At 37.9% G+C, this 24,257-nt stretch overlaps 1 protein-coding gene and 1 non-coding gene across 2 annotated transcripts; both read right to left on the bottom strand.

Annotated features, from left to right (window-relative positions):
• Positions 1 to 5,412: 5,412 nt before the first annotated feature.
• LOC148873949 (two-component response regulator ARR17-like) lies at positions 5,413 to 9,263 on the bottom strand. Its single transcript, XM_088968322.1, has 5 exons — positions 8,964 to 9,263; positions 8,639 to 8,757; positions 7,908 to 7,991; positions 7,687 to 7,754; positions 5,413 to 5,903 (listed from the first exon to the last, which is right to left on the bottom strand). Exons 1-5 carry the CDS (start codon positions 9,085 to 9,087, stop codon positions 5,621 to 5,623), a joined length of 678 nt encoding a protein of 225 aa, XP_088824448.1. The 5' UTR covers positions 9,088 to 9,263; the 3' UTR covers positions 5,413 to 5,620.
• Positions 9,264 to 11,745: 2,482 nt separating this feature from the next.
• On the bottom strand, positions 11,746 to 11,817 carry TRNAQ-UUG (transfer RNA glutamine (anticodon UUG)). Its single transcript has one exon. It is a non-coding gene; the product is annotated as a tRNA-Gln (tRNA).
• Positions 11,818 to 24,257: the final 12,440 nt, after the last annotated feature.

Below are 24,257 nucleotides of genomic sequence, written 5' to 3' on the forward strand. Positions count from 1 at the left end.
TGGTATCAGAGCATTGGCGACATTGCAGTCTGAAAACCCAGTAGCAACATCATCTGCTGTTGCAACCATTGTGAGTACCTCATTGCTGGTTATCTCAAATATTTTACATCACTCATTCCTATCAAGCTTGACAATAAAATTATTTTCTTTGGAAATATTAATCTCTCTTTGAACCCATTTTGCATGGCCACCATGTGATGTCTATTATTGATGGTTCATGTCTAGCGCCAACAACTTAAAGAACAGTCTAGCATTTGAATCCTGGTATGAAAAGGATCAAATGCTCCTTTCTTGGATTCAGGCGACCCTATCTACATCTATGTTACCTTATATGGTAGGTGTAAAGTCGTCTAAGCAAGCTTGGGACATTCTCGAACGACGTTATGCGTCCTCGACACCCATGCACATCACCACCTTACGTCGACAGTTGCACAGGCTCAGAAAGGGATCAATCACCATGGCTGAGTACCTACAACAGGCTAAAGTCATTTGTGATAAGCTTGAAGCTTGTGGTTCCCCTCTATCTGACGAGGAGTTGCAAATTTATCCTCTTGATGGATTATATTGCCTCCTTCATACCGTCCTTTTACATCAACTATTAGAGGGCGATCTCGTGGAGATGGTGTCACTCTTTAGGAACTACATGATCTCCTTATTTGTGAAGAATTATCTCTTTCAGAAGAAAATCCAAGTGAATCTGCCTTGCTTTTATTGCCACTCGCTCACAATGCCCACCTCAATCTGGACGTACTGGAAAATACTTTGGATCAACAATTGTGTCAACCACATCTCCACCCAACTCCTCCTCTGGTGTTGGTCGTGGTCAAGGAAATGGTGGATGCCAACAAGGTTTCGGTAATAGACTTGTATGTCAGATCTGTAATAAGGTGGGTCGACATACGGCTATAGATTGCTTCCAATGCCTGAACCTCTCATATCAAGGAAAACAATCCCCAGAGAAATTAGTAGCAATGGCAACAGCTGCTAAGGATGTTATTGATGATGTTAATTGGTACTCTAATACAAGCTCATCCCATCATATTACACTAGATCTCAGCAACATTCCTCACCATATGCCATATTCCAGTATGAAGAGGTCAAGGCCTAGTACTTTTCACCTTACTAATGTACTTTATTGTCCTTAGGTCTCTACAAAACTTACTCTCTCTGCTTCTAAATTCTCTAAAGATAACAACTGTTATTTTATTTTTGATGAATCTGGTTTCATTGTTAAGGACAAAGTAATGGAGTGACTCTCCGGTGCAGAGCAAATGAGGGAGGACTCTGCCTCTTGAAGCCTATTCAGGTATCCCACACTTCTCTAAAAATGTTTGGCACCATCGCTTAAGTTATCCGTCACGTGACATTCAATCCAGAATTTTTCTTCTTCATCTATTCCTTTTTCTGTAAATAATGGCTTGTATTCATCTTGTCAACTTGGAAAGTGATGGAGCGCAATCCGGCCGGTCTTAGCTGTCAACGAACTCGCCTCTGAGCTTGAGCGTCGGGGAGCTTGAAACGGGAAAGATGAGAGAACTCCTGGGGGAACCCGGTGTGATAACTCCGAAGCTCAAGTCAGTAATCTCTCAAAGGAAAAGTGTAGACCAGATAGCGCAAAGTTCACATACCTTGTTTGTTGGGGGCAAGGGGCTCTTATAATCACTTCGTGCACTCGCTCCGAGGCCCTTGTCAGGTCGGGTATGATTACCCTTGCGTCTGTCAATTCGGCCGTCGTCCTTTCTGCTGGGACAGAACCGTCACTGCCTAACCATCTCTCTAACTGGAGATGGCGGTGGCAGGCAGCCGTTTAGAGTGCGGCCGTCAAGCATCAGATCCCAAGTCAGGTGCGGCGCCCTCGGGTACGGACTTCCTCAGTGTCAGGCATAGTACGGTTTGTTTGGTTTTGGTGCCCTAAAGGTGATGTGGAGTGGTGAGCGAGGCGAAGTCTTGAGTTTGGAGGTATGTATAGAGCAGGTCAGTTCGGCGAGGTGTATCCCGAGCTGTTACAAGGCTGGCCAGTTCGGCGAGGTGTATCCCGAACTGTTACAAGGCAGGCCAGTTCGGCGAGGTGTATCCCGAACTATTACAAGGTAGGCCAGTTCGGCGAGGTATGTCCCGAACTGTTGCAAGGCAGGCCAGTTCGGATTACTTTCTGGTTTGGGGCCAAGGGTGAATTCGGGCCCCTAGTAGGAAGTCCGGTCCGCTGGTTTCTCCCTTTGGTGTTCGCGCCTTAGGCTTGCTTTTGTGCCGAGCTGTTGCTTTTGCCACGTGTCACATAACTGTGACATCGGGCCAAATCTTCCTTCATCAGAAAGAGTACTAAGATACCATTTAGTTGTCTAACTTTCCTTCTACTAAACCATTGCATCTTATCCATTGTGATATATATTTGGGGACTTTACGAGATATTCATGGCTCTTTCCCTTGCGCTACAAAACCACAATTAAAATCATTCATACTGATGAAGGTGAAGAATTTTCCAGCATTCCCTTCTCTAATTTTCTTAATCTACATGAGATTTCACATTAGCTATCTTGCCCCCACACCCAAGCCCAAAACGGTGTTGTGATTTTCTTGGTTACAGCCTTCATCACAAAGGCTACAGATGCATGGATCTCACTTCTCATCGGGTCTGTTAGTATATTTCATGCCATGTCACCTTCGATGAGTCCAAATTTCCCTTTGCCTTCACATCTTCTTCCTCTCTTGTACCTAACTCAGACCTTTGTGGTGTTTAATCCCGTACCCACTACCTCCCCACCCACTATTGTATCTAACCCAGTCCCTCCGTCCTCTAATGTTTTCACACATCCATATGACAGTCCCACTTTTGGGCCTGATCAACCCTCTAACATTGGGCCTGATCCACCCTCTTGGTGTTCAAGTAAGACACGCTACCACAGGTTTGCTCCATGATCAATCAAAGTACATCATGGATTTGTTAGACCGCACCTTCATGGTGGGTTGTAATTAAGCCCATCAACACTCCTGCACCTAGCGCCAAGCTTAGTACAGATGATAGTCCTCCCCTTCTTGGTGATCCAAACCTTTATCGCAATGTCGTGGGGGCCCTCCAATACGTCACTTTGACGCGGTATGATATTTCTTTCTCCATGAATCAGGTCAGTAAATTTCTTCAAGCATCGCATCAAACTCATCTCACAGCAGTGAAACGGAAACACATTCTCAGATATCTAAGGGTACACTTACCCACGGGCTTCATCTTACGCCAGGCCCAATCACTCTTTCAGCCTATTGTGATGTCGACTGGGCTGGATGCCCTATAGACCGTCATTCTACCAATGGCTACTGTGTTTTCTTGGGGCCCAACCCCATCTCTTGGAGTGCCAAGAAGTAGAGGACAGTAGCCCGCTCGTCCACTAAGGCCGAATACCGTTGCTTGGCTCACACAACTGTTGAGCTATACTGGCTTTGTTCCTTATTTCGTGAGCTTCACATCCCTATTTAGTCACCTCCAATCCTTTGGTGCGACAATATCTGAGCCATTGCCCTAACCATGAATCTGGTGTTTCATGCAAGATCAAAGCACATCGAAGTGGATTTTCACTTTGTGCGTGAAAAGGTGGTGTGCACACAACTTATTTAAACATGTTCCATCTGAAGCCCAGGTTGCTGATTTGTTCACTGCACTCCCCTCGTCCTTTTCAGCTATTAGACAAGTTGAATGTGGGCTCACCCCCAGCTCAGCTTGAGGGGGGGGGGGGTGACATTAGAGCTGGACGATACCATGTAACTGCACATTGCTTATCCTTATTATCTCTTCTAATATTTATATTCTACTCAAATACGCCACTTGTACTATGTATCTTAACAATTATTTAAATACACAAGTCTCGGTGGAAGAACACCCCAAGAACTCTTTTCTTGTTTCAGGTTGGAAGGTGGGGAATGGGATGACGTCTGGGTAGGAAATTCCCCTCTAATTGAATATATGTGCCCAGCCCACTTAAATCAAAACTAAATGGAACGCCAGTAATCTCATCAAAGAATGTTAAGATATTCACGCCCATTTCTCTTCTACACGCGTGTTCTTACATTGGCCAATCTAGGACACCAAGTCACCTGGTCAGATTCCCATATAAATGATTTAAAGCTCTCCATTATTTGTTTGTTTGATGCTTGTGATCTTGTAACTGAATGTCTCTGAACTGTAATTCTTCCTTGTGTATCAAAAAAAAAAAAAAATCTCCTACCTATGAACTATTCCAGGCTTAATTGTACTTAAGCTCTTAGATTTGTGCCATCCTTGTTCTCACAAATTAATCTCCACTCCATTAGTCGTGTAAGTTGGGACAAATTACATCGGGTTGAGGTCAACCCTAACCCAACCTAAATTGTTGAATCCCAACTCTAACTACCCAATCTAATTTTCCTGGGTTGGGTTTGGCATGCGTTAGCCCAATTTTTTCACTTCATCTTGCTAAAATGTTCCTAGTTCCTAAAATTTAGGGGCTTAGGATCAACTTTTTTGGGTAACCCAGCCCAAGTTGCACACCTTTGAATGGCTAAACTCCATGATTACCCCTTAATTGTTTCTTAAGCTGCATTTGGCATTCCTTATTTTAAGGACATAACTTAGGTCATGTTTGATTCAATTCTCGTTCTTACCTAAGACGAAATTCTAAAATGGACAAGAATGGGTAAAAATAGGCAGAATGAGAAAATATTACTATGAACCAAACACTTTTTTCATAAAAATGATTTCTTTTCACACTGACGAGTGTCATATGTTGCAAATTTTCATTCTTAAAAAAAAAAAAACAATGTTGGTATTCATAAACCGCTAGCCTAGGTCTCCAAAACTGTTGGCATAGATGTTTTCTTGTGGATGGCTGGCAGTCAATGTTAGCATAGATGTTTTGTAAAAGTACTTTCATAAAAATTATTTTATAAAAGTAATTCTATAAAAGTGCTTACATAAAAATATTTACGTAAAAATGCTTTTATAAAGTACTTTCGTAAAAATTCATTTGCAAAAGTAAACATTTATGACAGCATTTTTCTCAACGAATGAAAATGAGCAAGATGGGGCATGATTATTTTTCACGCTGCAGGCTACTCAATTTTTGTGTTATGGGGCAGATTTTTCATTCTAAAAAGCATGCCGCACATGACAAGAATTTTGTAACCAAACTCTAATGGTATTCATTCTCGCCCATTCTTGCTTAGAATAAGAGAATTAAAAAAATAAGGCCCAGAGTAGTGAACCAAACATGGCCTTAAGCTCTCCAATTCTCCAATCACTCGTATTCTCATCTTCAAAGTCATTTTAATAAGTACATCAGCCATTTTTTAAGAGTCTATCTATGTTTTCCTCTAGGCTTACCCAGATTAACTCAGCACTTCTCTTGAGCTTACCCGTATATATGTGGATAGACACAAAAACTAAAATATTTGAAAGGACGTCCATTAATATTCATTGACTGGCATCTAACCTTCACCTCACAACTTCAGCAACCTGCTTAGTATTGGTAAACAGTCACTGTTCTTTATGTACAGAAATTGAGAGAGAGAGAGAGTGGAACCTAAGTACTGCTTGCACCGTTGTAGTCTGTACTACTATTGCTCAATAGTGGAACTACGTATCTTCTCCACATATTTACAGTATGGTTAAGCCTTTCCATTTGGCCCTTCTCGCTGACTGTTCAGGAGACATTGCTTTTCTCTTATTTGCATTGCTACTGTTCTCATCGACGTCGTCGTTACTGGTGATGACGTTAAAGTTGTTTTCTATAGAATGGTTGTTGTTAATGGTAGAACTGCTGGTGGCGGTTTCATTGCAGCTAAAAGTCAGAGATTTCAAAAGGTGGGATTGAAGCTTCTTCACATCTGACAACTGAACGGGCTTTAGCAGAAACTCCTCTGCTCCTCCTTCCAAGCACCTGCTCCACAAAGAAGACATTAAAATCAAATCAAGTCAAGAGATCTTCCAGAATTCGTTCATTAATTACCAGTGAATGAGGGCAGGGTGGCGTCAGATATTCTCGTACATTATCAAACTTTAGGCCAAAGGTTTTATGTCGGACGAGGAATTGAAGAAAAGCTTAAAAAAAAAAAGGTCACTTGTGCACCCAAACACATCCCAAAAGCATCAAAAGACTAGTGGGTTTTTCTTCTTTTCTTCTTTGTCAATTTCAAGGAAGCCAATATTTTCAAGGCTAGAATCATGTTGAGTCAAAATAGGGGAAGATCTTCTGGGAATCGTTTTGTCCACAATAACTTGGAGAGGGACGTCTAGGAAAGGAAATTCAGGAAAGGACATCTGGGGTGCATTTCATCTGTGGAAGAAGCCATGGCAGTTCACATGGTGGGCACATGCAGGCTTTACAAAGTGGTGGGGTCACCAACCCACTGGGCCCTACTTCACAGCTCTGGTAAATCAAAAACCAACCAAATGACATGATTCTAGGCATTGCATTCATTGATGTTTTGCTTTTGTTCTTTTGGACAATTGATAGTATTCTTCCTTCCAAAAGGGTCCCATGGAATGTGATGGAGAAGGGGACAGATAAAGGTGGTTAATATTTCCCAGCTGGTAAAAATGCACTTTTCTACATAATGATGGGGCTCCACAAATGCAGCTATTTCAGAAAAATAATAAAGGATTCATTAATTTCCAAGCAAATGTAATTTTGTTTTTTTAATTAGTAGCTAATTTTCTCAAAACCCTTCAATGCAGATTTGTAGCTTGAAATTATTTCATACAAAGCTTTAATTTTCAACCCTTGGATATCAGAATTTCGATTTTGGTAACCTTTATACACAACTGAAAACTGAAAATTTTATTTCCAAAAATTTGCCTTTTCTTTTCTTTTGTAAAGGTAAGCTATAACTTATCCTATAATTAAATCGACCACTTAACATTTCAATTTTAAAATTTTAATAAATTTCAATGCATATTTGTTGCTTGAAATTATTTCATACAAAACTTTTCAAACCTTATATATATCAGAAATTGATTTTGGTCGATCACTCTGCAAAACTGAAAACTTCCCAAAATTTTCTTTAATTTTTCTTTTCTTTTGGAAAGGTAAACCATATATATCCTATATGTACTATATATTCAAAAGTGTGCTCATATAAAATGTTAGTCCACTTATAGCTAGTTTGCTATATGTTGAATCAATCACAGATGTAGAATTAAGGGAGACTTGTTTTCCATTTCCATTCCCAAACGGTGGCTTCTGGTAAAGTAAGTGTGAAGTGCACAAAAGTTGGCTTGAAACGTCTGAGAAACGCCTAGAAATTAAAGCACTTCTCTTGATGGAATTTTTCTTCTTACAAGTTATCAAACTTCTCTTTAACCTATTCACCTTTCTACATACATTTTGTACTTGTTTCATTTGGGTGCCTTTACTTCTTCCCCATTTGGCAAAGTCTTGGGTTCATTTCCATTTCTCACTCCGTTTCCACCACGGCACCAACTATTTCCCTTGGTTTGACAATTATTCTTGCTTAGAATCTTTCACCATGAGACTGACAAATGATCTCCCTCCTGATGAGATATATGATTCGGTTCATGAACCCAGAATATAAATGCTTGTATTGACTCTACATGAAGAGGATGGTTAGCCATCCTTTTCTGGGTCCAATAGATATCTTCCTGGTTTGATGAAATCTTTCTAAACCAACTACTAAAACAAATACAACACAGATTTGACTTACATATTGATTCTGGATGGTACGTTTTCCGATGACATAACAACCACCGGAACATCTTTCCAAGAAGATTTCTGCTCACGTAAGGGAGAAGAAAACCCATGAAAATTGTTAATTTAATAAATGTTTAAATAACTTAATAAATTAATTAAAAGACATGGGCTTAGCACTATAACATGATAGAGGAAAAGAAACAGAGAGATGATGAAGAGTTGATGATGGTTGACCTTGACCCGTTTGAGCAGATCATAGCCAGTCATCCCAGGCATACAGTAGTCTGTCATGATCAGATTCACCTTCACACCCTGGGTCTGATAATGGAAACGTGTATTAAAATAATAGTGCAAGGACATCTTAGGATTGCTCAAAGATCTGCAAATCACTGATCAGAACAGGTGACATGTGATGATTTGGATTAAAATAAAGTTTATAAGACCATAACATAGTGAGAGGAGTAGATAATATATGTGCCCATGTGTCCTTTGGGAACTTTAACTTAAAATAATTAATAAAAATAAGTTTTTTTTTTTTTGAAAAATCTGGTTATGGTATACTATATTATACAGATAGAATCTTGAGCAAATATTTTATGACATAAAGAATACTCTCCTTTTTCATATTTTTATATTTCTTTCATTTGCCTTAGTATTCAAGGAAAGCCTGCTCTTTAGAGGCTCAATACAGTAATGAAAAAGAAATGTTTTCAAAATCATAACATGCTAGCAACAGAAGAACTCAGAAACAGAAAGGACACTTGGTTCTTTTTTTTTTTTTAACATTGTTTTGACTTAATTATAACTACTTGTCTTTTGATTTTCAGTCTTTACCAGAAACCCATTTTAAGATCTCATTGGAAACAGTTAATAATAGGCCTACTTTTGAAAACACAAGCATCAATGAACAAAAGTTTACAGAAAGAAAACCAATGATGCTTGCTAATTAGAGATCATATCCTCACCTCTTGTTGTGAGGATGGAGATGAGGAGGAGGAAGAAGATGGTGTAGATTCATTATTATCGAGGTTATCAATCAAACCCAAATACTCCAAAGCTTTATCACCAGATTCCACACATGTTACTGGAACAACAAGGAAAGACTATGAGGAAACAATGGATCAAAAAAGATGACAGGAAAAAAGAAAGAGGAGTTTCAATCAATATATAACCAAAGATTGTATTTCCTACGTTTTAGAAAAAAGAAATAACAGACTTCATACTTGAATTCTCCTGAAAATGAAGAAACCAGATCATCAGTACATGTTTATATATTTAACTGTGAGTTACCTTGATAAGAAGAGATTGTGAGTAGCCTCTCTAAGAGCTTTCTATCAATGAGACTGTCATCTACTGCTAATACATGAAAGTGCTGGTCTTGTTGGGTATCTTCAGGTCTCGATTCTAGATCCATTTACAGCTTTAGATTGAACTTTAATGGTGGTCGGGCTAGTTGGGTATGTACAAGCTTTATAGGTAGTGAGAGAGAAAAGCAGTGCTCGATGGGTTTGCGGTATTACTCACGTAGGTTTTTGAGTGGGTGAGAAGCAATGCTGTTTTTCTCAATTGTTTCTGTTTTCTTGGTTTCTCGTGATCTCCTTTAGATACGCTAATTTTCAGTGGGTCCCTTCTCTCTCTCTGTCTCTTTCTCTCTCTACTTCTCGTGTTCATTTTAGATTGGTTGAAAAGGAAATCAAAGGATCCTTGTTACCATTTAGGCTCTCTAGCGTGCAGTTGATTCTGGGTGGGTATAAGACTTTTGAAAACCGGAAGATCCGGAAGTAACACTTGTTTAAATTATTACTAGCACAAAACCCCTGAGCTCTTTCTCATGTGTTTCTGTGTACATAATTGCCAATGAATGCTAATAAACGAGTCTATGCAACTGCCAGATGCCCTGCCACACAGGCAAGGTGGGACCCATGCATGGCTAATTTTGTCTCATAGTGTATGGCTTTCATGAATCCCACCTTTGTCTACTGGGAGATATCAAATATAACTGCATGATGTATTTTCTTTAATTCTAACTATTTGTGATGAACCATCTCAGTTTCATATCGCATAATTAACTAATAACTTATATGTCTAAAGAGAGAGTCATTGCCTAATACCGAATGTTGGTCCCAGCTATTCGGACCCAACCTTTTAAGGCTGTGATTGGTTTGATAGAAATTTAGATTTACATTCAAATCATACATATAGCCTTACTTTCATTATAACTTTTTATATGCAGCAAAGGTAGGGACTAGGTTAGCCCCATAATTTGCACCCATTTGTATTTAGTTAAAGCATTTGAAATGAACTACACCAAATTAAAGTCGGTGTGATCAGATAGCTCTTAACTGTAAATGGTAGTAGGTAGCTTGGGGATCATTTTGTTTTGTTTTAAATTGTTTTTCTTTTATTTTGGTAAGTGGGGAGAAGTATATATGTGGGGTTTTTAGGTTAGAAATATCGGTCAGCTTTTGTGTATATTGCCAGTTTGATATATACATACATGCATATTCGTATACATACATACACATATATATATATATATATATATATATATATATATATATGCATTTTTGACTTTGACAATTCTTAAACTTTTAAAAGAGCCATTTTTGCTTTCAAATTATGATGGAAATGTGCCAGTTTAAGACAAAAATAAATGATGTTAAAGATGCCATTGTTTGTTTTATTAGACAAATAATAAAATAACAGGGTCCATTGACATGGGATTACTCAAGTCAAAAAAGAATTAGAAAATTACAGACTGGTCCCACTTAAAACTCAACAATTTCATTGTTCCCTTTGATTCCACCAAGTTCACTAAATCTCCGTACTACTTCATGGCCTTCAGAGAAAAACCTAGCTCCGATGAACTTCCGGTTACAATAAGTAGAGTTAATTGAACTCCAGCCTCACAGACACCTTTCCATAGAGCAGGAACAAGGCTGAGATTGAGATCGAACAAGTTATTCCGCCGCTCAATCCAGATTCTAGTGGCTTTTCCATCATAATTTGAGGGTAGAAATGGCCCTTTTAATTCTTTAGGGTCTCAAGTGCATTTTTAACAAAGTTCAAGGGTTATCAAAGCAAAAAAATCCCTATATATATATATATTTATTATTTATTTATTTCCCATTCCAGCCCCCATTTGGCCAATTCCTACAGTATGCCGCATTAATGAACAATAATCATTGGGAAGGATGAATTAGAGTTTGGGTTCGACTTCTACTAAACCGGCTGGTATATTGTCATCCCTAATGTTAATTAACCATCCTATTTGTTCATTAAAATTCAGAGGGGGGGAGGGAATGTTATACCAAGTCTTTCTGGCAGCACAAAATTTCCCTGTTTTTTTATGTATTAGGTTTTCCTTTAGGCTATATTTGGTTTGAAGGAAAGTGCATTTTCCTTCCTTTTCCTACCTTTTCTTCAAACAAAACATAGACTGACCTCGGAAATTAAGATTTTTTTCTTCTTTCTTTTTATGGCTTTGGCATTCGATTATTAGTTTCCATTTCATCAGAAAGATGGCCCCCTTCACTCTCTAAGCATTTTTATGTTGAGCTCAAAGTGGAAGATACAACAAAAGATGGCAAGCTTATATAAACAACTTATTGTGTGATGAAGGAGCACGCCCCCAAAGGTAATTCATACAAATAAAATCAAGGTCCCTAGGGACTAGGGAGATTACAAAGTTTGATGGGACAACAATATTAGGAAGAAAATGAGCCTAATTTACAAGCCAATCTGCTGCCTGTTTCGCCTCTTTGTACACGTGCTTATATCTAACACCACCTTTCAACTTCTCTATCTAATATTCCTTAAATTCCAAGGAGGAGAGATCAGACCTTTGAAACAACATATCAAAATATTCGAGTCCCCTTGTATTATGATTGAATAGTCCATGAAGTTGGCCGCCAAATTGTAAGTTTCCCAAACTTCCCAAACCTCAGCTGCATTTATAGAAGAGGTGCGTAGACTAGAGTATATCCTTTGATCAATGGGGAGGTTAATGTATAATATGAAAAAATAATTCCTTTTTTGTTAAATAAATAAATCAGTGGAAGACTTCAGAAAAAGGTCCCACCGGGAGTTGAACCCAGGTCGCTGGATTCAAAGTCCAGAGTGCTAACCACTACACCATAGAACCAGGCTGTTTTATATCCAATTCATCTTCATTATCATCACCAATTCACCATTATTGTTATTATTATTGGGGTTTTGCTTAGCAAATTTTTTAGTTCATGGAAGTTCTTGCATATGTGATTACAATACAAAGGCACCGGTCTGGTCTCAAGACATGCTAAGAGGCTCAAAATTGAATTATCTAACATCTCTCTCTTTCTAACCACACAAGAGACTGCCTCAACCAAAAACAGCTAGGAATGATCGGTGATTGCATGAAAGCATGTATTTGGCCCTAGTGATCTGTTTCAAGCATGATTTTCAAAATCGGATCAGACTGGACAGTCGGACCAGAAAAATTAGGAACCGGTCAAGTGATCGGTTCCGTTTTACCCTAAAACTGTTATTTCGCAAAAAACTGTTGATTTGGTTAGTAAATTGTTGACTCGGGTGGTTGAACTGTTTGAACCATTCAATGGTTTTAATCGGTTTTTTTTTTTAATTTTTTAATTTTTTTGTCAGAATGAGCTATCCATTTGATTCAAACGATCGGACCGTTCAACCCAAAAACCAGACCCTGACTGGTTCATTGTTCCGTTCCATTGTAAAAACCTTGGTTTCAAGGGGCCATTAATATTCATATAATTATTTCCTGCCTTCATTGTTTTAGATGCCATAAATATTCTTTAGGCAAATGATAATATTATAATTTGCAATAGCAAAATAAATAGTAATTTAGTCTCTATTTGGATAAGCTTTTGCTTTTGAGGTTTGGGCGGTGGGAAACAAAAATGAGCCAAAAAGTGTTTTGGGCATTTGGTGAAATTTGCTTTTAATGCGTAACAGTCTAAAAGACAAAACACTTTTATGCCAAAAGGAACAAGGTCTAAAATGGGGTTTTTGTGGTTTTGGGCTTTCAAAGCACAAAAGCTGAAACTTATCCAAACATTCTTTAGTTATAATTGCTTTAATTTGTTAAATCATGGGTTTAAAGCTTCAATGCAAATTACAAATGCTTTCCTTTCTGGTCTAATAATTGTAATTAAGGACGAAACGAAGAGAATTGGGACCACCCTAAAACGAAATCAACCAAAGCATGGAATAAATCTTTTGTAATAATATTGACGGAGACATCATATAAGTAAAGTTTGGGGACCAGGGGCCCACAAAAAAATTGAAATATCTGTGAGCCCCTACAAGTAAAATCTTTTGTGGGTCCCTCTTGGCTTCTATTCTAAATCTGAGAGTCTCGAATCTGTCCCCATCAAGGGGGTGCCAAGCACAGAAGTTGTCACAGTGAACCAACACTGTCAAATGCTTTGTTCTCACTCGATGTTGGGCCCACCTCTTGTCTTCCACGTGGTACTTCCTGTTAATCCCGTGTCACGTGCCACAGTGGGCTCTAAACGAGCAAAGGGACTTATCATGACCCATGATCCCACGCCTTGTCTTTCTCTTCTTCTACTAAATGATATTCTCTTTGCACTCCTCGTCACTGAGTCAAGAAGCTAGACCATATTCAAATACTCAATTGGACCATACATTTAAGGGTGTCAATGGATTGGTTTTGGATTGGATCCCGTCCAGTCCAAAATCAATTAGGATGGATTGAACGGACTAATAAGAGAGACGATTTGGATTTGTCTAATCCGGTTTAAAATATTTATTAGATTGGATTACACCTGATCCATTCTTAATAAATTTATATTGAATTATGTTGGATTAAGCCAATATCTGCTCTATTGATATAAGATAATAATATATGTGTTAATGGACCGGATTTAGGTTAAAATCAATATAAATCAAAATAAATTTGAATAGATTGGATGGTTCAGACATTGAATTGGACTGGTCCAAATTGATCCAAAACATTCATTGGATTGGATTGGACCTGATCTATACATTGGACAATTTGAATCGTGGGATGGTGCACTGTGAGCATAGTTTGCTGTTTCTAGGGCTGCAAATTGTATCTGATTCTGAATTTGAATTTGAAACTGGATCAAAATATGAATCTATCCAATTTAATCCGATTTGATTCGATTAAAATTTACAGATGACCATACATGCTTAAAATTTATATCATATCTGATAGTAAAGTTGGTTTTAATTTTGTGTCTTTACTAAATTATCATAGATTCAAGTTTCATATAAGTAATTTTTGATTTATTTTATTTATGAAATACAAGATTAAAGTCATTTTTAATTCATTTAATTTATTAATAGTATGGGGATGTTTGGAACCGTGGCCGTTTGGTTTCATGTCGGATCCACATAGGCGTTTCAATAAATGTCCATGTATCTCATTGTTTGGTTCAGCCGATTATTAAAAAATCGGGCATGCCTCGAAAATCAGGACCCCAACCGATTATTAAAAAATTTGACATTTCATGCATCGGTGAACCGTTTCCCCCAATGGTTGACTGATGTGTATAGTATGTGGTGCTTACCTGTCAGCACATACATGAAAAACAGTGATGAAAAACGGTGCTTACCAAACAGCATAGTATTGGTCACTGCCTATATGGCAGAAGCATTTTTTTTTTGTGAAAAATAAGTCTTAAAAGTATGAACGTTTTTTCTTAAAAATCGATCACAAGAAACATCCACACTTCCAAACACCATGATATAATATTCTGATTGGCTTTTTAGTTTATTTATTTATATTTTTCCATATTCAATTGCAATCTAAAATAAAACTTGAATCCAATATACATCAAAATGGATAAGATCCAATTCAATTCGAATTCAAATGCAGACCTAGCAGAAGAATATGGGTATATCAATTGGTTGGGTAGTTGAGACCACTCAACTTACTCATATTTTGGTCTACCAAAATTTCAACATGGACCCAATAATTATGAAGATAGAACTTAATTAGTAGGAATGGTGGTTTGCATGTATTTTCCAGGAGAGCAACAATCCTTCATTGGTGAAGAAACAGAGGAAGGAATATCATATAATGTGGCCCGCAATAGAGATAATTTGTCTGGTTTTGTATTTGCAGGATTTCTTTTATAGTTGTGGGAGGTCTCGTAGGTTAATGTCAAATCACATAGATATAACCTCTGAAGCAATAGAAAGTTCGATTAGGTTAGGTTAGTTGTCAGATAATATTCTTTGTTTCCTATTTTGGTAATGAGGTAAAAACTAAGGTTTTGCCAAATTGTCAAAGATTGCGTTTAGTTCAATCTTTTGGAAGAAATGAGAGTAAACAATGGGTTTATACAACTCTTTAATTTGATTCCTCGCCCTAGAGAAATGATGACACCCACAAAAAATACTTTACAATATAAAATTCTACCTTGTCTTAGTCTTAGGGCATAGTATCCCAAAGTGTGATAATTATATTCATTTATTACTAGCATTCTCTCATTTTTGTAGGGAGAAAGATTAACTTGTCTAAACAAGTATGAGAACGTTAGTTGGAGCTCAGAACTGGGACCAACAATGGATTATAGCCTTTCTTTTCTGAAAAAAAAAAAAAGAGTTTTCATATATACTTTTGTGGATTATATTGTAAATATTGAGTGAATCAGTGAATATATCATTTAGGGTTGGCAGCAGTATAAACTGTAAAGGGAAAGTTAAAGGAAAGAAAGAATAATTGAGCTCTACAGTTTGTGAGAGTTATGAAACATATACTTAGTTTTCTATTTTTTTTTTCTTTTTTCTTTTTTGGTATTTCACAATACAAGTTACAGGGGTCTCAAGGGCGGGGACAATGCAGGGTGCACGCGAGGGCAACCGGCCCAGAAAGTCTGATGTATCTCTGTTATTGGAGGGACGCCTAGTGACCATCTCAACTTATCGGTTTAGGTGATGACCAAGGTTTTTAAAATCGAACTGGATAATGAATCGGTCAGGGTCTGGTCCCTGGGTCGATGGTCTGACTGTTTGAATCGAATGGATGGCTCATTTTAACAAAAAAATATAAAATAAAATAAAAACAGCCAAAACTGTTGGATGGTTCAAATGATTTAACTGTTCGAATCAACGGTTTTCTGACCAAATCAATGGTTTTTGGCATAATAAAATGGACCCACTAGTTCCCAGTTTTTCTGGTCCGACCGTCTGGTCCGGTCCATTTTGGAAAACCATGATGATGACAATCTATAAAAGCTTCTAATACATATAAAGTAGAAAAATTAATTTATCCTTAATCCTTCAACCAATGACTTGTATAGAGTTCTAGTACTACCCAACTACTGGAGAAATAACTATCGAGCACTAAAACAAAAAGAAAAAAAATCTAGTAGAGAAGTTACACCAAACTAAGAAACAATATGCCAAATTGCCAACTTTTATTAGGCAAAAAATACTTGTATTTTTCACTTTAAACCCACAACGTGGCAACTTCATGGATAAGTGGTCACCATTTTCTTTCTTTCTTTCTTTTGCTAGGCGAATTTGGAGATGAGGAACGAGGAGGGTGATGGTGGGATTCGATCCTAGGTCAGTGGGAGCTATGACTTTATAATGTGAGATAGCTTTTAAGATACCATTATTACATGATTTTTATTTACAAGATACTTATGAATTAATATTGCTTTAGGTCTTCCTCTAATGGAGGTTTTTATAAATTTAGAGAAGAGAAAAATAGGCTTATAAGGTGTAATTAGATCAAATATAAGCGATCCAGATGCATCATTCATGCAGGTGAACAACCAAATCTTTAAGATTTTTTGTTTTCTGTTTTCTTACTTTGGAAAAGATTGTATTGTTCATCATCTACAGAAAGGACATTTGTATCTATAGCACTTCCATGTTTAGTTAAAACTGCCTTAATCAAGACTATTAGCATTCAATTTCAACACTAGGTCTCTTAGAGTACTTGTTATGACTACATACGTTCAATCTTTTAACCATAAATCAGGAAAGTATTCACTTTTCGATAATGACTGCTGGAGTTGATAAATTAGGATGTCAAACATTGGTCTTACCTCATTATTGGTTTTCTCATATCTGAAAACATTAAACCTATCTATCTATCTATTTATCTATCTGTCTATCTAGCTTTTTCTATGTAAAATTGGATTAACTAAATACTTTGGTTGTTTATTGGGCTGTGGAACCAATGATGAGGTTCTACGCCAGTAATAAATTCATGGGCCCAACTGTGAAAGGTGTGAGTCCCATGTATTTTATCACTGGCGTGAAACCTTATCATTGGTTCTACAGCCTGCGAAACAACCAAAATGTTCAGCTAAACCTTGCTCTTTCTATGCATGTAATATTAGAACTCGAGAGAGAGAGAGAATCATAAGTTGTAACACCTCCTTTAAATGCAACATGATTAATTTTATTATCTTCCGGTGAACAATAACTAGAAAGTCTATAACCATTAATAAAAATAAGCATGTTTCTCTTGGTTTTGGTTGACAAACCTTGACTTTTGTTTCCAATTCTACTCCTTATTTAATTTGTTGTTTCAATCAATGGGATTGAGAATCTGACATCTGAGACACATGTTATAGACTTAGATTGCATGAAATTAGACAAGTGTATTGGGCAGCTGTCCACTTGTTGCCACCCACACCCAAGTGGGGGAGTTCATCGATATGTTAATCAAATGTTTATCTTTTTGGAATATATAAGGTTTTTTGATCAAGTGGTTCGGTGCCATGCTTCTTTTGACTTCTAATTTTCAACACTTTCTTCACAATCTTCTATGCTTCTAATAAGATAATTAAGGCTCGAGCATTCAGAAATGGTTCAACATCTTATGTATCGGAAACAACATAGTCATGCCACCAAAACCATCTATAGGTTGTTAAAATCCCATGTGAGGAGCTCATTTTGTAGAGCAACAAAAAGAGAGGTAGTCATCACTTACTTCGCCCCCACTTATGCCAAATTGCCAATCCCATTCTGCTTCCATGACCGTTTTTTATTTCTTGACCATTTTATATATTAATTTTTTTTTCTAATTTTTTCCAATTTACTTTATACTTGCTGCTTGCAGCAGATCCCGTCACATGAGGACTGATAATTATGAGTTGATGTCGCTTACCATTTGAATGCACAAATGTAGTAAATGAACATAAGAGAGAGGGACCATTATCTAGTTCAATTGGAGTCTACAGTTGAACATTTTTTTATGGATATGTCAAATGTGATACAGTTCAAAAAAACATATTTATGTTGATATGCTCATGTTTTGCTGAAAAGTTGCTTAACTAATTATAGTTGGGTTGATATCGGTAAAAAAACTTATGCCTTTAGATCAAAGGATTGGGTTCAAATAAATATTAGGGTCCGTGTGGTATGAAAATTTTCCATCTTATAGATGGATCCTGTTCTCGTAGTTACAGAGATTGTTGGTAGGAGCTTGAAGGCATAAAAGTAAAACCACCTCTCATAACGTGGTGATAAAGATCTTTTTTTTAATGTCTGGACTTATGGTTTATGCTGTTCATGACTTCCACAAATATTGGTTTTTGTTGTTTAATGCAAATACATGTAACTGATAATCAAAGGATGCATGATCTCAAAGTTTAATTTTGGTGATAGCTAGCTTGTTGAGTGTATAAGGCCATGCAATTGTGGATGATACATGGACAGATGACAAATTAGAGTATTAGCACTAGGATTCGAATTTATAATCATTATCAATTCAACCTGCTAATGGAGGGGAATGCCTTTAATGTGATCAAAATTGCTTGCAATAGCTGATTATACCACTAAAATTTTTGTTCTCAAAAGGGGCCTCCTAATCTATTTGAAAACGGAGTGCTACATTATTCATCATCAGGTGAAGAGTTCTTACCAATTGTTTTTGCCTATTTTTAGTTTTCTACCAACAAGTTTGTTGTTCATTGATTTATTAGTTACCTTATTCAACAAAGCTTTTTGTTTACTTTATCCACACCTTTTTGGCATCATTTTTCAGATACTTTGTCAAACTTAATTAGATTCTTTTACTCCATTCATCTCATTGGACATCTTAGGACATTGTAGAACCTGAAAAATTAGTCAATTAATTCTACCTCATGTAAGTTTATACAATGATCTTTTATACTACACAATAAAAAAAATTATTTACTATTGGTGGATTTTAACAACACCTTTCAACCTTTCATTTTGAACTTATAAAGATGATGAACTTTTAAATAATCACAATAAAAACGGAGATCTATCATTTTAACTATATTGTTCTATTATATTTGGAATTAACTCAAAATTTGAGCACCTATAGAATTATGTGGTATTGGCCCTAGCTATATATCTTATAATTGATGTTAGTTATTGATTTGTTGGTATCTAAGATAGTCTTTTTATTCATGCTATCGTGTCTTGAGAGAAAATGTAAGGGCTTTGCCTTGATTCCTTCTATGTGGGAGTCAAATATCATTGTGGTAGGTATATATCTATAATGCACAAATAGAACGGGTTTTAAGTCTCTATATATCCATAATTACAAAATGACAAGTAATAAAGATACCTCTGTACATATATATACTTGAATAACTTGATGTCTTTCATGCAGCTCAAAGTTAATGGTTTTATTTTTATTTTATTTTATTTTTGTGCTTATGGCTCATTTCGAAAATTAAGAATACAAATACAAATAAGTAAAATGCAAGTACATACAAAAATACAAGGTTTTGTACTCTACATATTTGTATTTGTACTCCTTCCAAATTGAGCCTATAGTATAAATATATTACCTATAGGGAGATAGAATTAATTATTAATAAAAAACAAAGGTAACTCTATTATCAGCTTTTATAATTATAAACAGGGTATGTTTCTTTGTGTCTTCACCTGATCATGAATCTTATTAATGAACTCTCTAAAATTTTATTTATGCCTTAAAACATTTTTTTTGAAAGGTAAACAAACTATATTATAATTCCAGAAAATTAACAGATGTCTCTGTGCCTTTATTCCCCTTCAAGATTGTATTGTGGTGTGGTGAGAGCTGCATCAACTTAGGTATTTAAGCAAAAAAATAAAAAATAAAAAATGCAACTGGTTCACTTGATTCAATTCTCTTGTTGGAGTTAATTTCTATATTCAGTAACATAAATGTTCCATGTCAAACTACTACAATATTGAATTTCAAAAGTTTTGATTCCATATACTTTGAAATGCTGAATTTAGACATTATATCTTTACCCTGATTTTATTATTTTCTTTTATATTTGAAAGCTGCCACTTTGTATTATTCAAAAATGTTCTTTTGGCAATAATAGGGTGAATTGCATGCACTCCCACTAGTATTTTAAGAAGATTCTTGTAATGGCTTTATCAGCACAAGTTGTGTATGAAAGTCCAAACAAAAGAAGGTACCAACTGACTCATGTTCAATTCCCTTTGGCTACGGTGTGGTTTTGGGGCTAAAACCATGAAGTCACGATCTTTCATGTATTTCTGTGGCATTAAGTGGGGCCATAGCAATATATCAAAGGCCATGTTTTGTGGTTTTAATCTTGGCCTAAACCGCGTCATAACAAAAATAAACTTTCAATTGGTAAGGTGGATGTAATGGAGATTTGGGATTAATTAATTCCTGCCTTCGCTTAGGTTGGTGGTGTTAAGGGTATGGGAAATGGGTTAATTTATGTAGTCGGCCCCATGCAGCCGAAAATATTGAAATAGCATAAAATAAGGACTAATATTCAAATTAAACAAATTCAAGATTGGCAAAGAATAAGGTACAAATTCTTTAGTCTTATACTTCCAACTAAAAAAAGGAGTTTGGATTTCCTGCACTTGGTTTCGTGTATGTTGGGGTGCACTTCTAATTGGATTTTAATACCTTGTGATTCACATGCACATCTGGCTCACATGTGTCACAAAATTAAATGGAAAATTTGCCACGTTATGTTTTTCGTATAGCATTTTTTGAAACTAAAAAAGATGTAAATTCATCTTTTTCCCCAATTCGACAACTGGAGAGTGATGGCTAGCTTCACACCCTCTATTCCTCCCTCTCCTTTGTTCCTTCCTCATCTCCCCCCTTAGGTACCTAAGACAGTAATGGTAGTACACTTGCCATTTTAGAGAGCGAACTGTGTTGTACTTGGCTATGATGTTGTCCGATCCGAGGTGTTTCAAACCGAGGATACAATCAGGTAGTCCTGTCAACTGGACGAGGCCGAGGTGGAAAGACGAAGCTGCATACCAAGATTTGCAACCAGGAGAAAGGTCAGAGGCCCGAGGAGTTGTTCCCCAAGTAGGTACCTCGACACTCAAGTCAGTAGGGTAGAGAAAGATGCAGTCGGGATGAATAAGTTGAAATAGCGCTGGTCCGAGCCGAAGAGATAATGTGAAGAGGTATTCAAAGAGTGTTCTTCCAAAAGTCCCTTAATGCGAGTGGGAAAGACGAAGTGTTGTGGCATCTGAAGAGCCGTTCTCGTGAGCTCAAGGGGGACCACGACAAGGTGTGGAAGATGGCCAAGGAGGTAGAGGTGAAACTACTATGCATCGAGGAGGTGGCACTCGCCAGGTATAAGGAGTCTGAAGAGTTCAAGATTGCCCTTAACGATTTTAATACAGACTCCTGGTAGACTAGCTTTGCTTGCTTCCAGAGGAGGGTCATGTGCGAGCACCCTGAAATCGCTGCGGCCGTGGAGCATTATGGGCCCTATGATGCCAAGGCACCTCCATCCGAGCAGTCTGCCTCGAAAGACAGCGCAGCCACCCCGAGGAGATGAATCCTGTAGATGGCACAACCGGCCTGAATGATGTTCTTTTAATTAATGGAAGTTTGGTCTTTTTGTAGAGCATGTTTAGTATTGTTTTTCTCTTCTTTCTCCAATTTGTTCCACTTCGGAATTAGGTTGGTCAGTAGGGACTATAGGTCATGCTTCTATACTTGCTCTTAGGCTAGTCGGGGTTTCGGACTTGGCACTGTAGCAGGGGTCTTCGGTTCTATGGCCTAGGCTTCATGTTGCCCGAGGTCTTGGGCTTAACGTTGGATGGCTGGGGTCTTCGACTTCATGGCCTCGATCTCATGTTGGCCAAGGTCTTGGGCTTGACATTAAATGGCCAGGGTTTTTGACTTTGTGGCCTCGGTCTTATGTTGGTTGAGGTGCTTCCAAGTTCTCAACGGTGTTGGGGAGCTTGGTGGCACCTGGTCTTGGAGAGCCTCAAACTCATCAAGTGGGATAGCCATGGTCCTCGATTGGCTTTGTTCCAATCATTAGTCAGCTGGGTGTGCAAAGTTTGATGCCCGCCCTCTTGCCATTGTGGCAGGGACATCTTTCCTACGGTGCCCAATGGGGCCTATTTGGCTTTAGGTCTTGGGCACTTCAGTTTAGTCGGGTCTATCAGCCACTTTAGATTGGTTCGGTATGGCCGATATGTGTGAGCTAGTGTGTGCAGTGATGTGTTTAGAAGTCCCTACTGTTAGAGTTTGGTTGGTCAGGTGTGTGCGGTGCACACTTGTCTGTTGAATGCAAAAAGGGAAATTTATTTCTTGAACTGTGTACAGTTGGTGCTTATCATTATTCATTATTAGTATAGCTGTAGACTCCTAGTGTTCCAGCTACTTGGCACCAGCTTCTCGTCGAGGTCTTCTAGTTTGTAGGTGCTCAGGCCGAGGACTTTGGTCACTTTGTACAACCCCTCCAGTTGGGTCCGAGCTCTCCTTCTCCTAGCTCAGGCATTATGACTTTATAGAGGACGAGGTCTCCCATCTTGAATTCTCTCCTCCAAACTTTGAAGTCATAGTACCTAACCATCCTCTATTGTTGTGTTGCCATCTTGATGTGTGATCTATCATAGGCTTTTTCTTCTAGGTTGAGCTCTATATGGAGATCTTCATTGTTCATTTCTCCGTTGTAGAGATTGGTCCGGAGAGTAGGGGACCCAATCTTTACGGGGATCATCGCCTAGACTCCGAATGCTAGGCTGAATGGGGTCTCTTGAGTAGCTGTGCGCGGTGTGGTTTTGTAGGCCAGAGGATGCTAGGCAATTCCTTGACCCACCTACCCTTGGTCTTGTCGAGTCTATTATTTAGACCATGGAGTAGGGTTCTGTTGGTCACCTCTGTTTGTCCATTGCTCTGTAGTTGATGAACGGTCATGGTCCGGTGCTCTATCATGAGTTTCATGTAGAAGGTTGCGAATTTCTGGTGGATGAACTAGGAGCTATTGTTAGTGATGAGGACTCGAGGGATGCCAAAATGGCAAATGACGTTTTTCCATAGGAATGCCTAGGTGTTCTGCGTAGTGATGCATGCCAAGGGCTCAACCTCTACCCATTTTGTGAAATAGTCTACCGTGACAAGGAGATACTTTTCTTATCTGGCCGTAATGGGGATTTCTCTGAGGATGTTCATCCCCCATTGGGAAAAAGGCCATGGACTAGGTGAAGGGATGAGAGATCCATCATATAGATGGCCAAACCCTACAGGAAGGTTGGAAAAATTTTCAAAAATTCTCTCTCTCCCATGTGGTTATCACATTACCTATTTTAGAAAACTGCATTTTCAAGGGTCGATCTTGAAACCAAAGCGGACCAGATCTGAAAGCAAAAGGGAGGAGAGGGATATACCTGATATGGAGTAACAGTAACTCCCAACAAAGGTGTTCACGCCCAAGGAGAAAACCAAAGAGTGCTTCCACCGAAAATGACACGGTGTGACGTGAAGCAGAATTAGCAGGATGACTCTTCAGCAAGAACCAAATACTTTAACAAGAATATGATGGAGGGCTGGTGAGCACGACTTCAGATTGCCTTTTCTATCAAAAGGCAATATCAAGAACTGTTCTTCATCACTCCCAGAGGTGGAGATCGAACTGGGTAGGGGCAGCAAGAACAGGAAGAAAAAAAAGGAAACATGAGCAGTCAAACTATGTGTTGTCTTCTCTCTTGATTTAGTAGACTGTGAGTTGTGTTTGGAGGTCTGTCCTGCTCTCCTATTTATAACTTTAAAGAGAGGTTCTCCTAATCTTATTACGAATTTTCTAATCCAAATCTTATATTTAGATCTGTACTTTCTTTAAGAGATAAGGATAATCCCTTATCTCCTTTGTAGATAAAGATCAACCTTCCTAATCAAATTATGAGTTTCTTGATCCAAATCCTTATTTGGATCTGGACTCTTTGTGTGGATAGGGATAATTCCTTATCCTATCTACTGATCCAAATCCCATAACCACATCTATTTAATTAATCTTATTAAGCCAGTTTGAATTGGGCTTTAGGCCCATTAAGTCTATGTGCTCACTTAACCTCTTAACCTGCTGCCCAGCTGGTTATCATTGTACGGAATGAGACCCAAACATTGATCTACACATCAGCCACATGGGTTCAGCCCAGCTTTTGTTACAAGGCCTGGCCGAATTCACTGTAGGAGACAGTGAACCCCTGAGTCCATCACTATGGGCTCTTAATGGGCCCAACATTTACACTGAATAGTCATTGGGTCCAGCCATCTTATGAAAACCCAAGGACTGTGGTCAGGTGCAAGATTAACCAATCAGGTATTACCCTCAATGTTCTTATACTTAA

The sequence above is a fragment of the Nelumbo lutea genome, chromosome 1 (genome assembly GCF_056320005.1).
Source record: "Nelumbo lutea isolate HS-2025 chromosome 1, American lotus-T2T, whole genome shotgun sequence".
Taxonomy (NCBI): Eukaryota; Viridiplantae; Streptophyta; class Magnoliopsida; order Proteales; family Nelumbonaceae; genus Nelumbo; species Nelumbo lutea.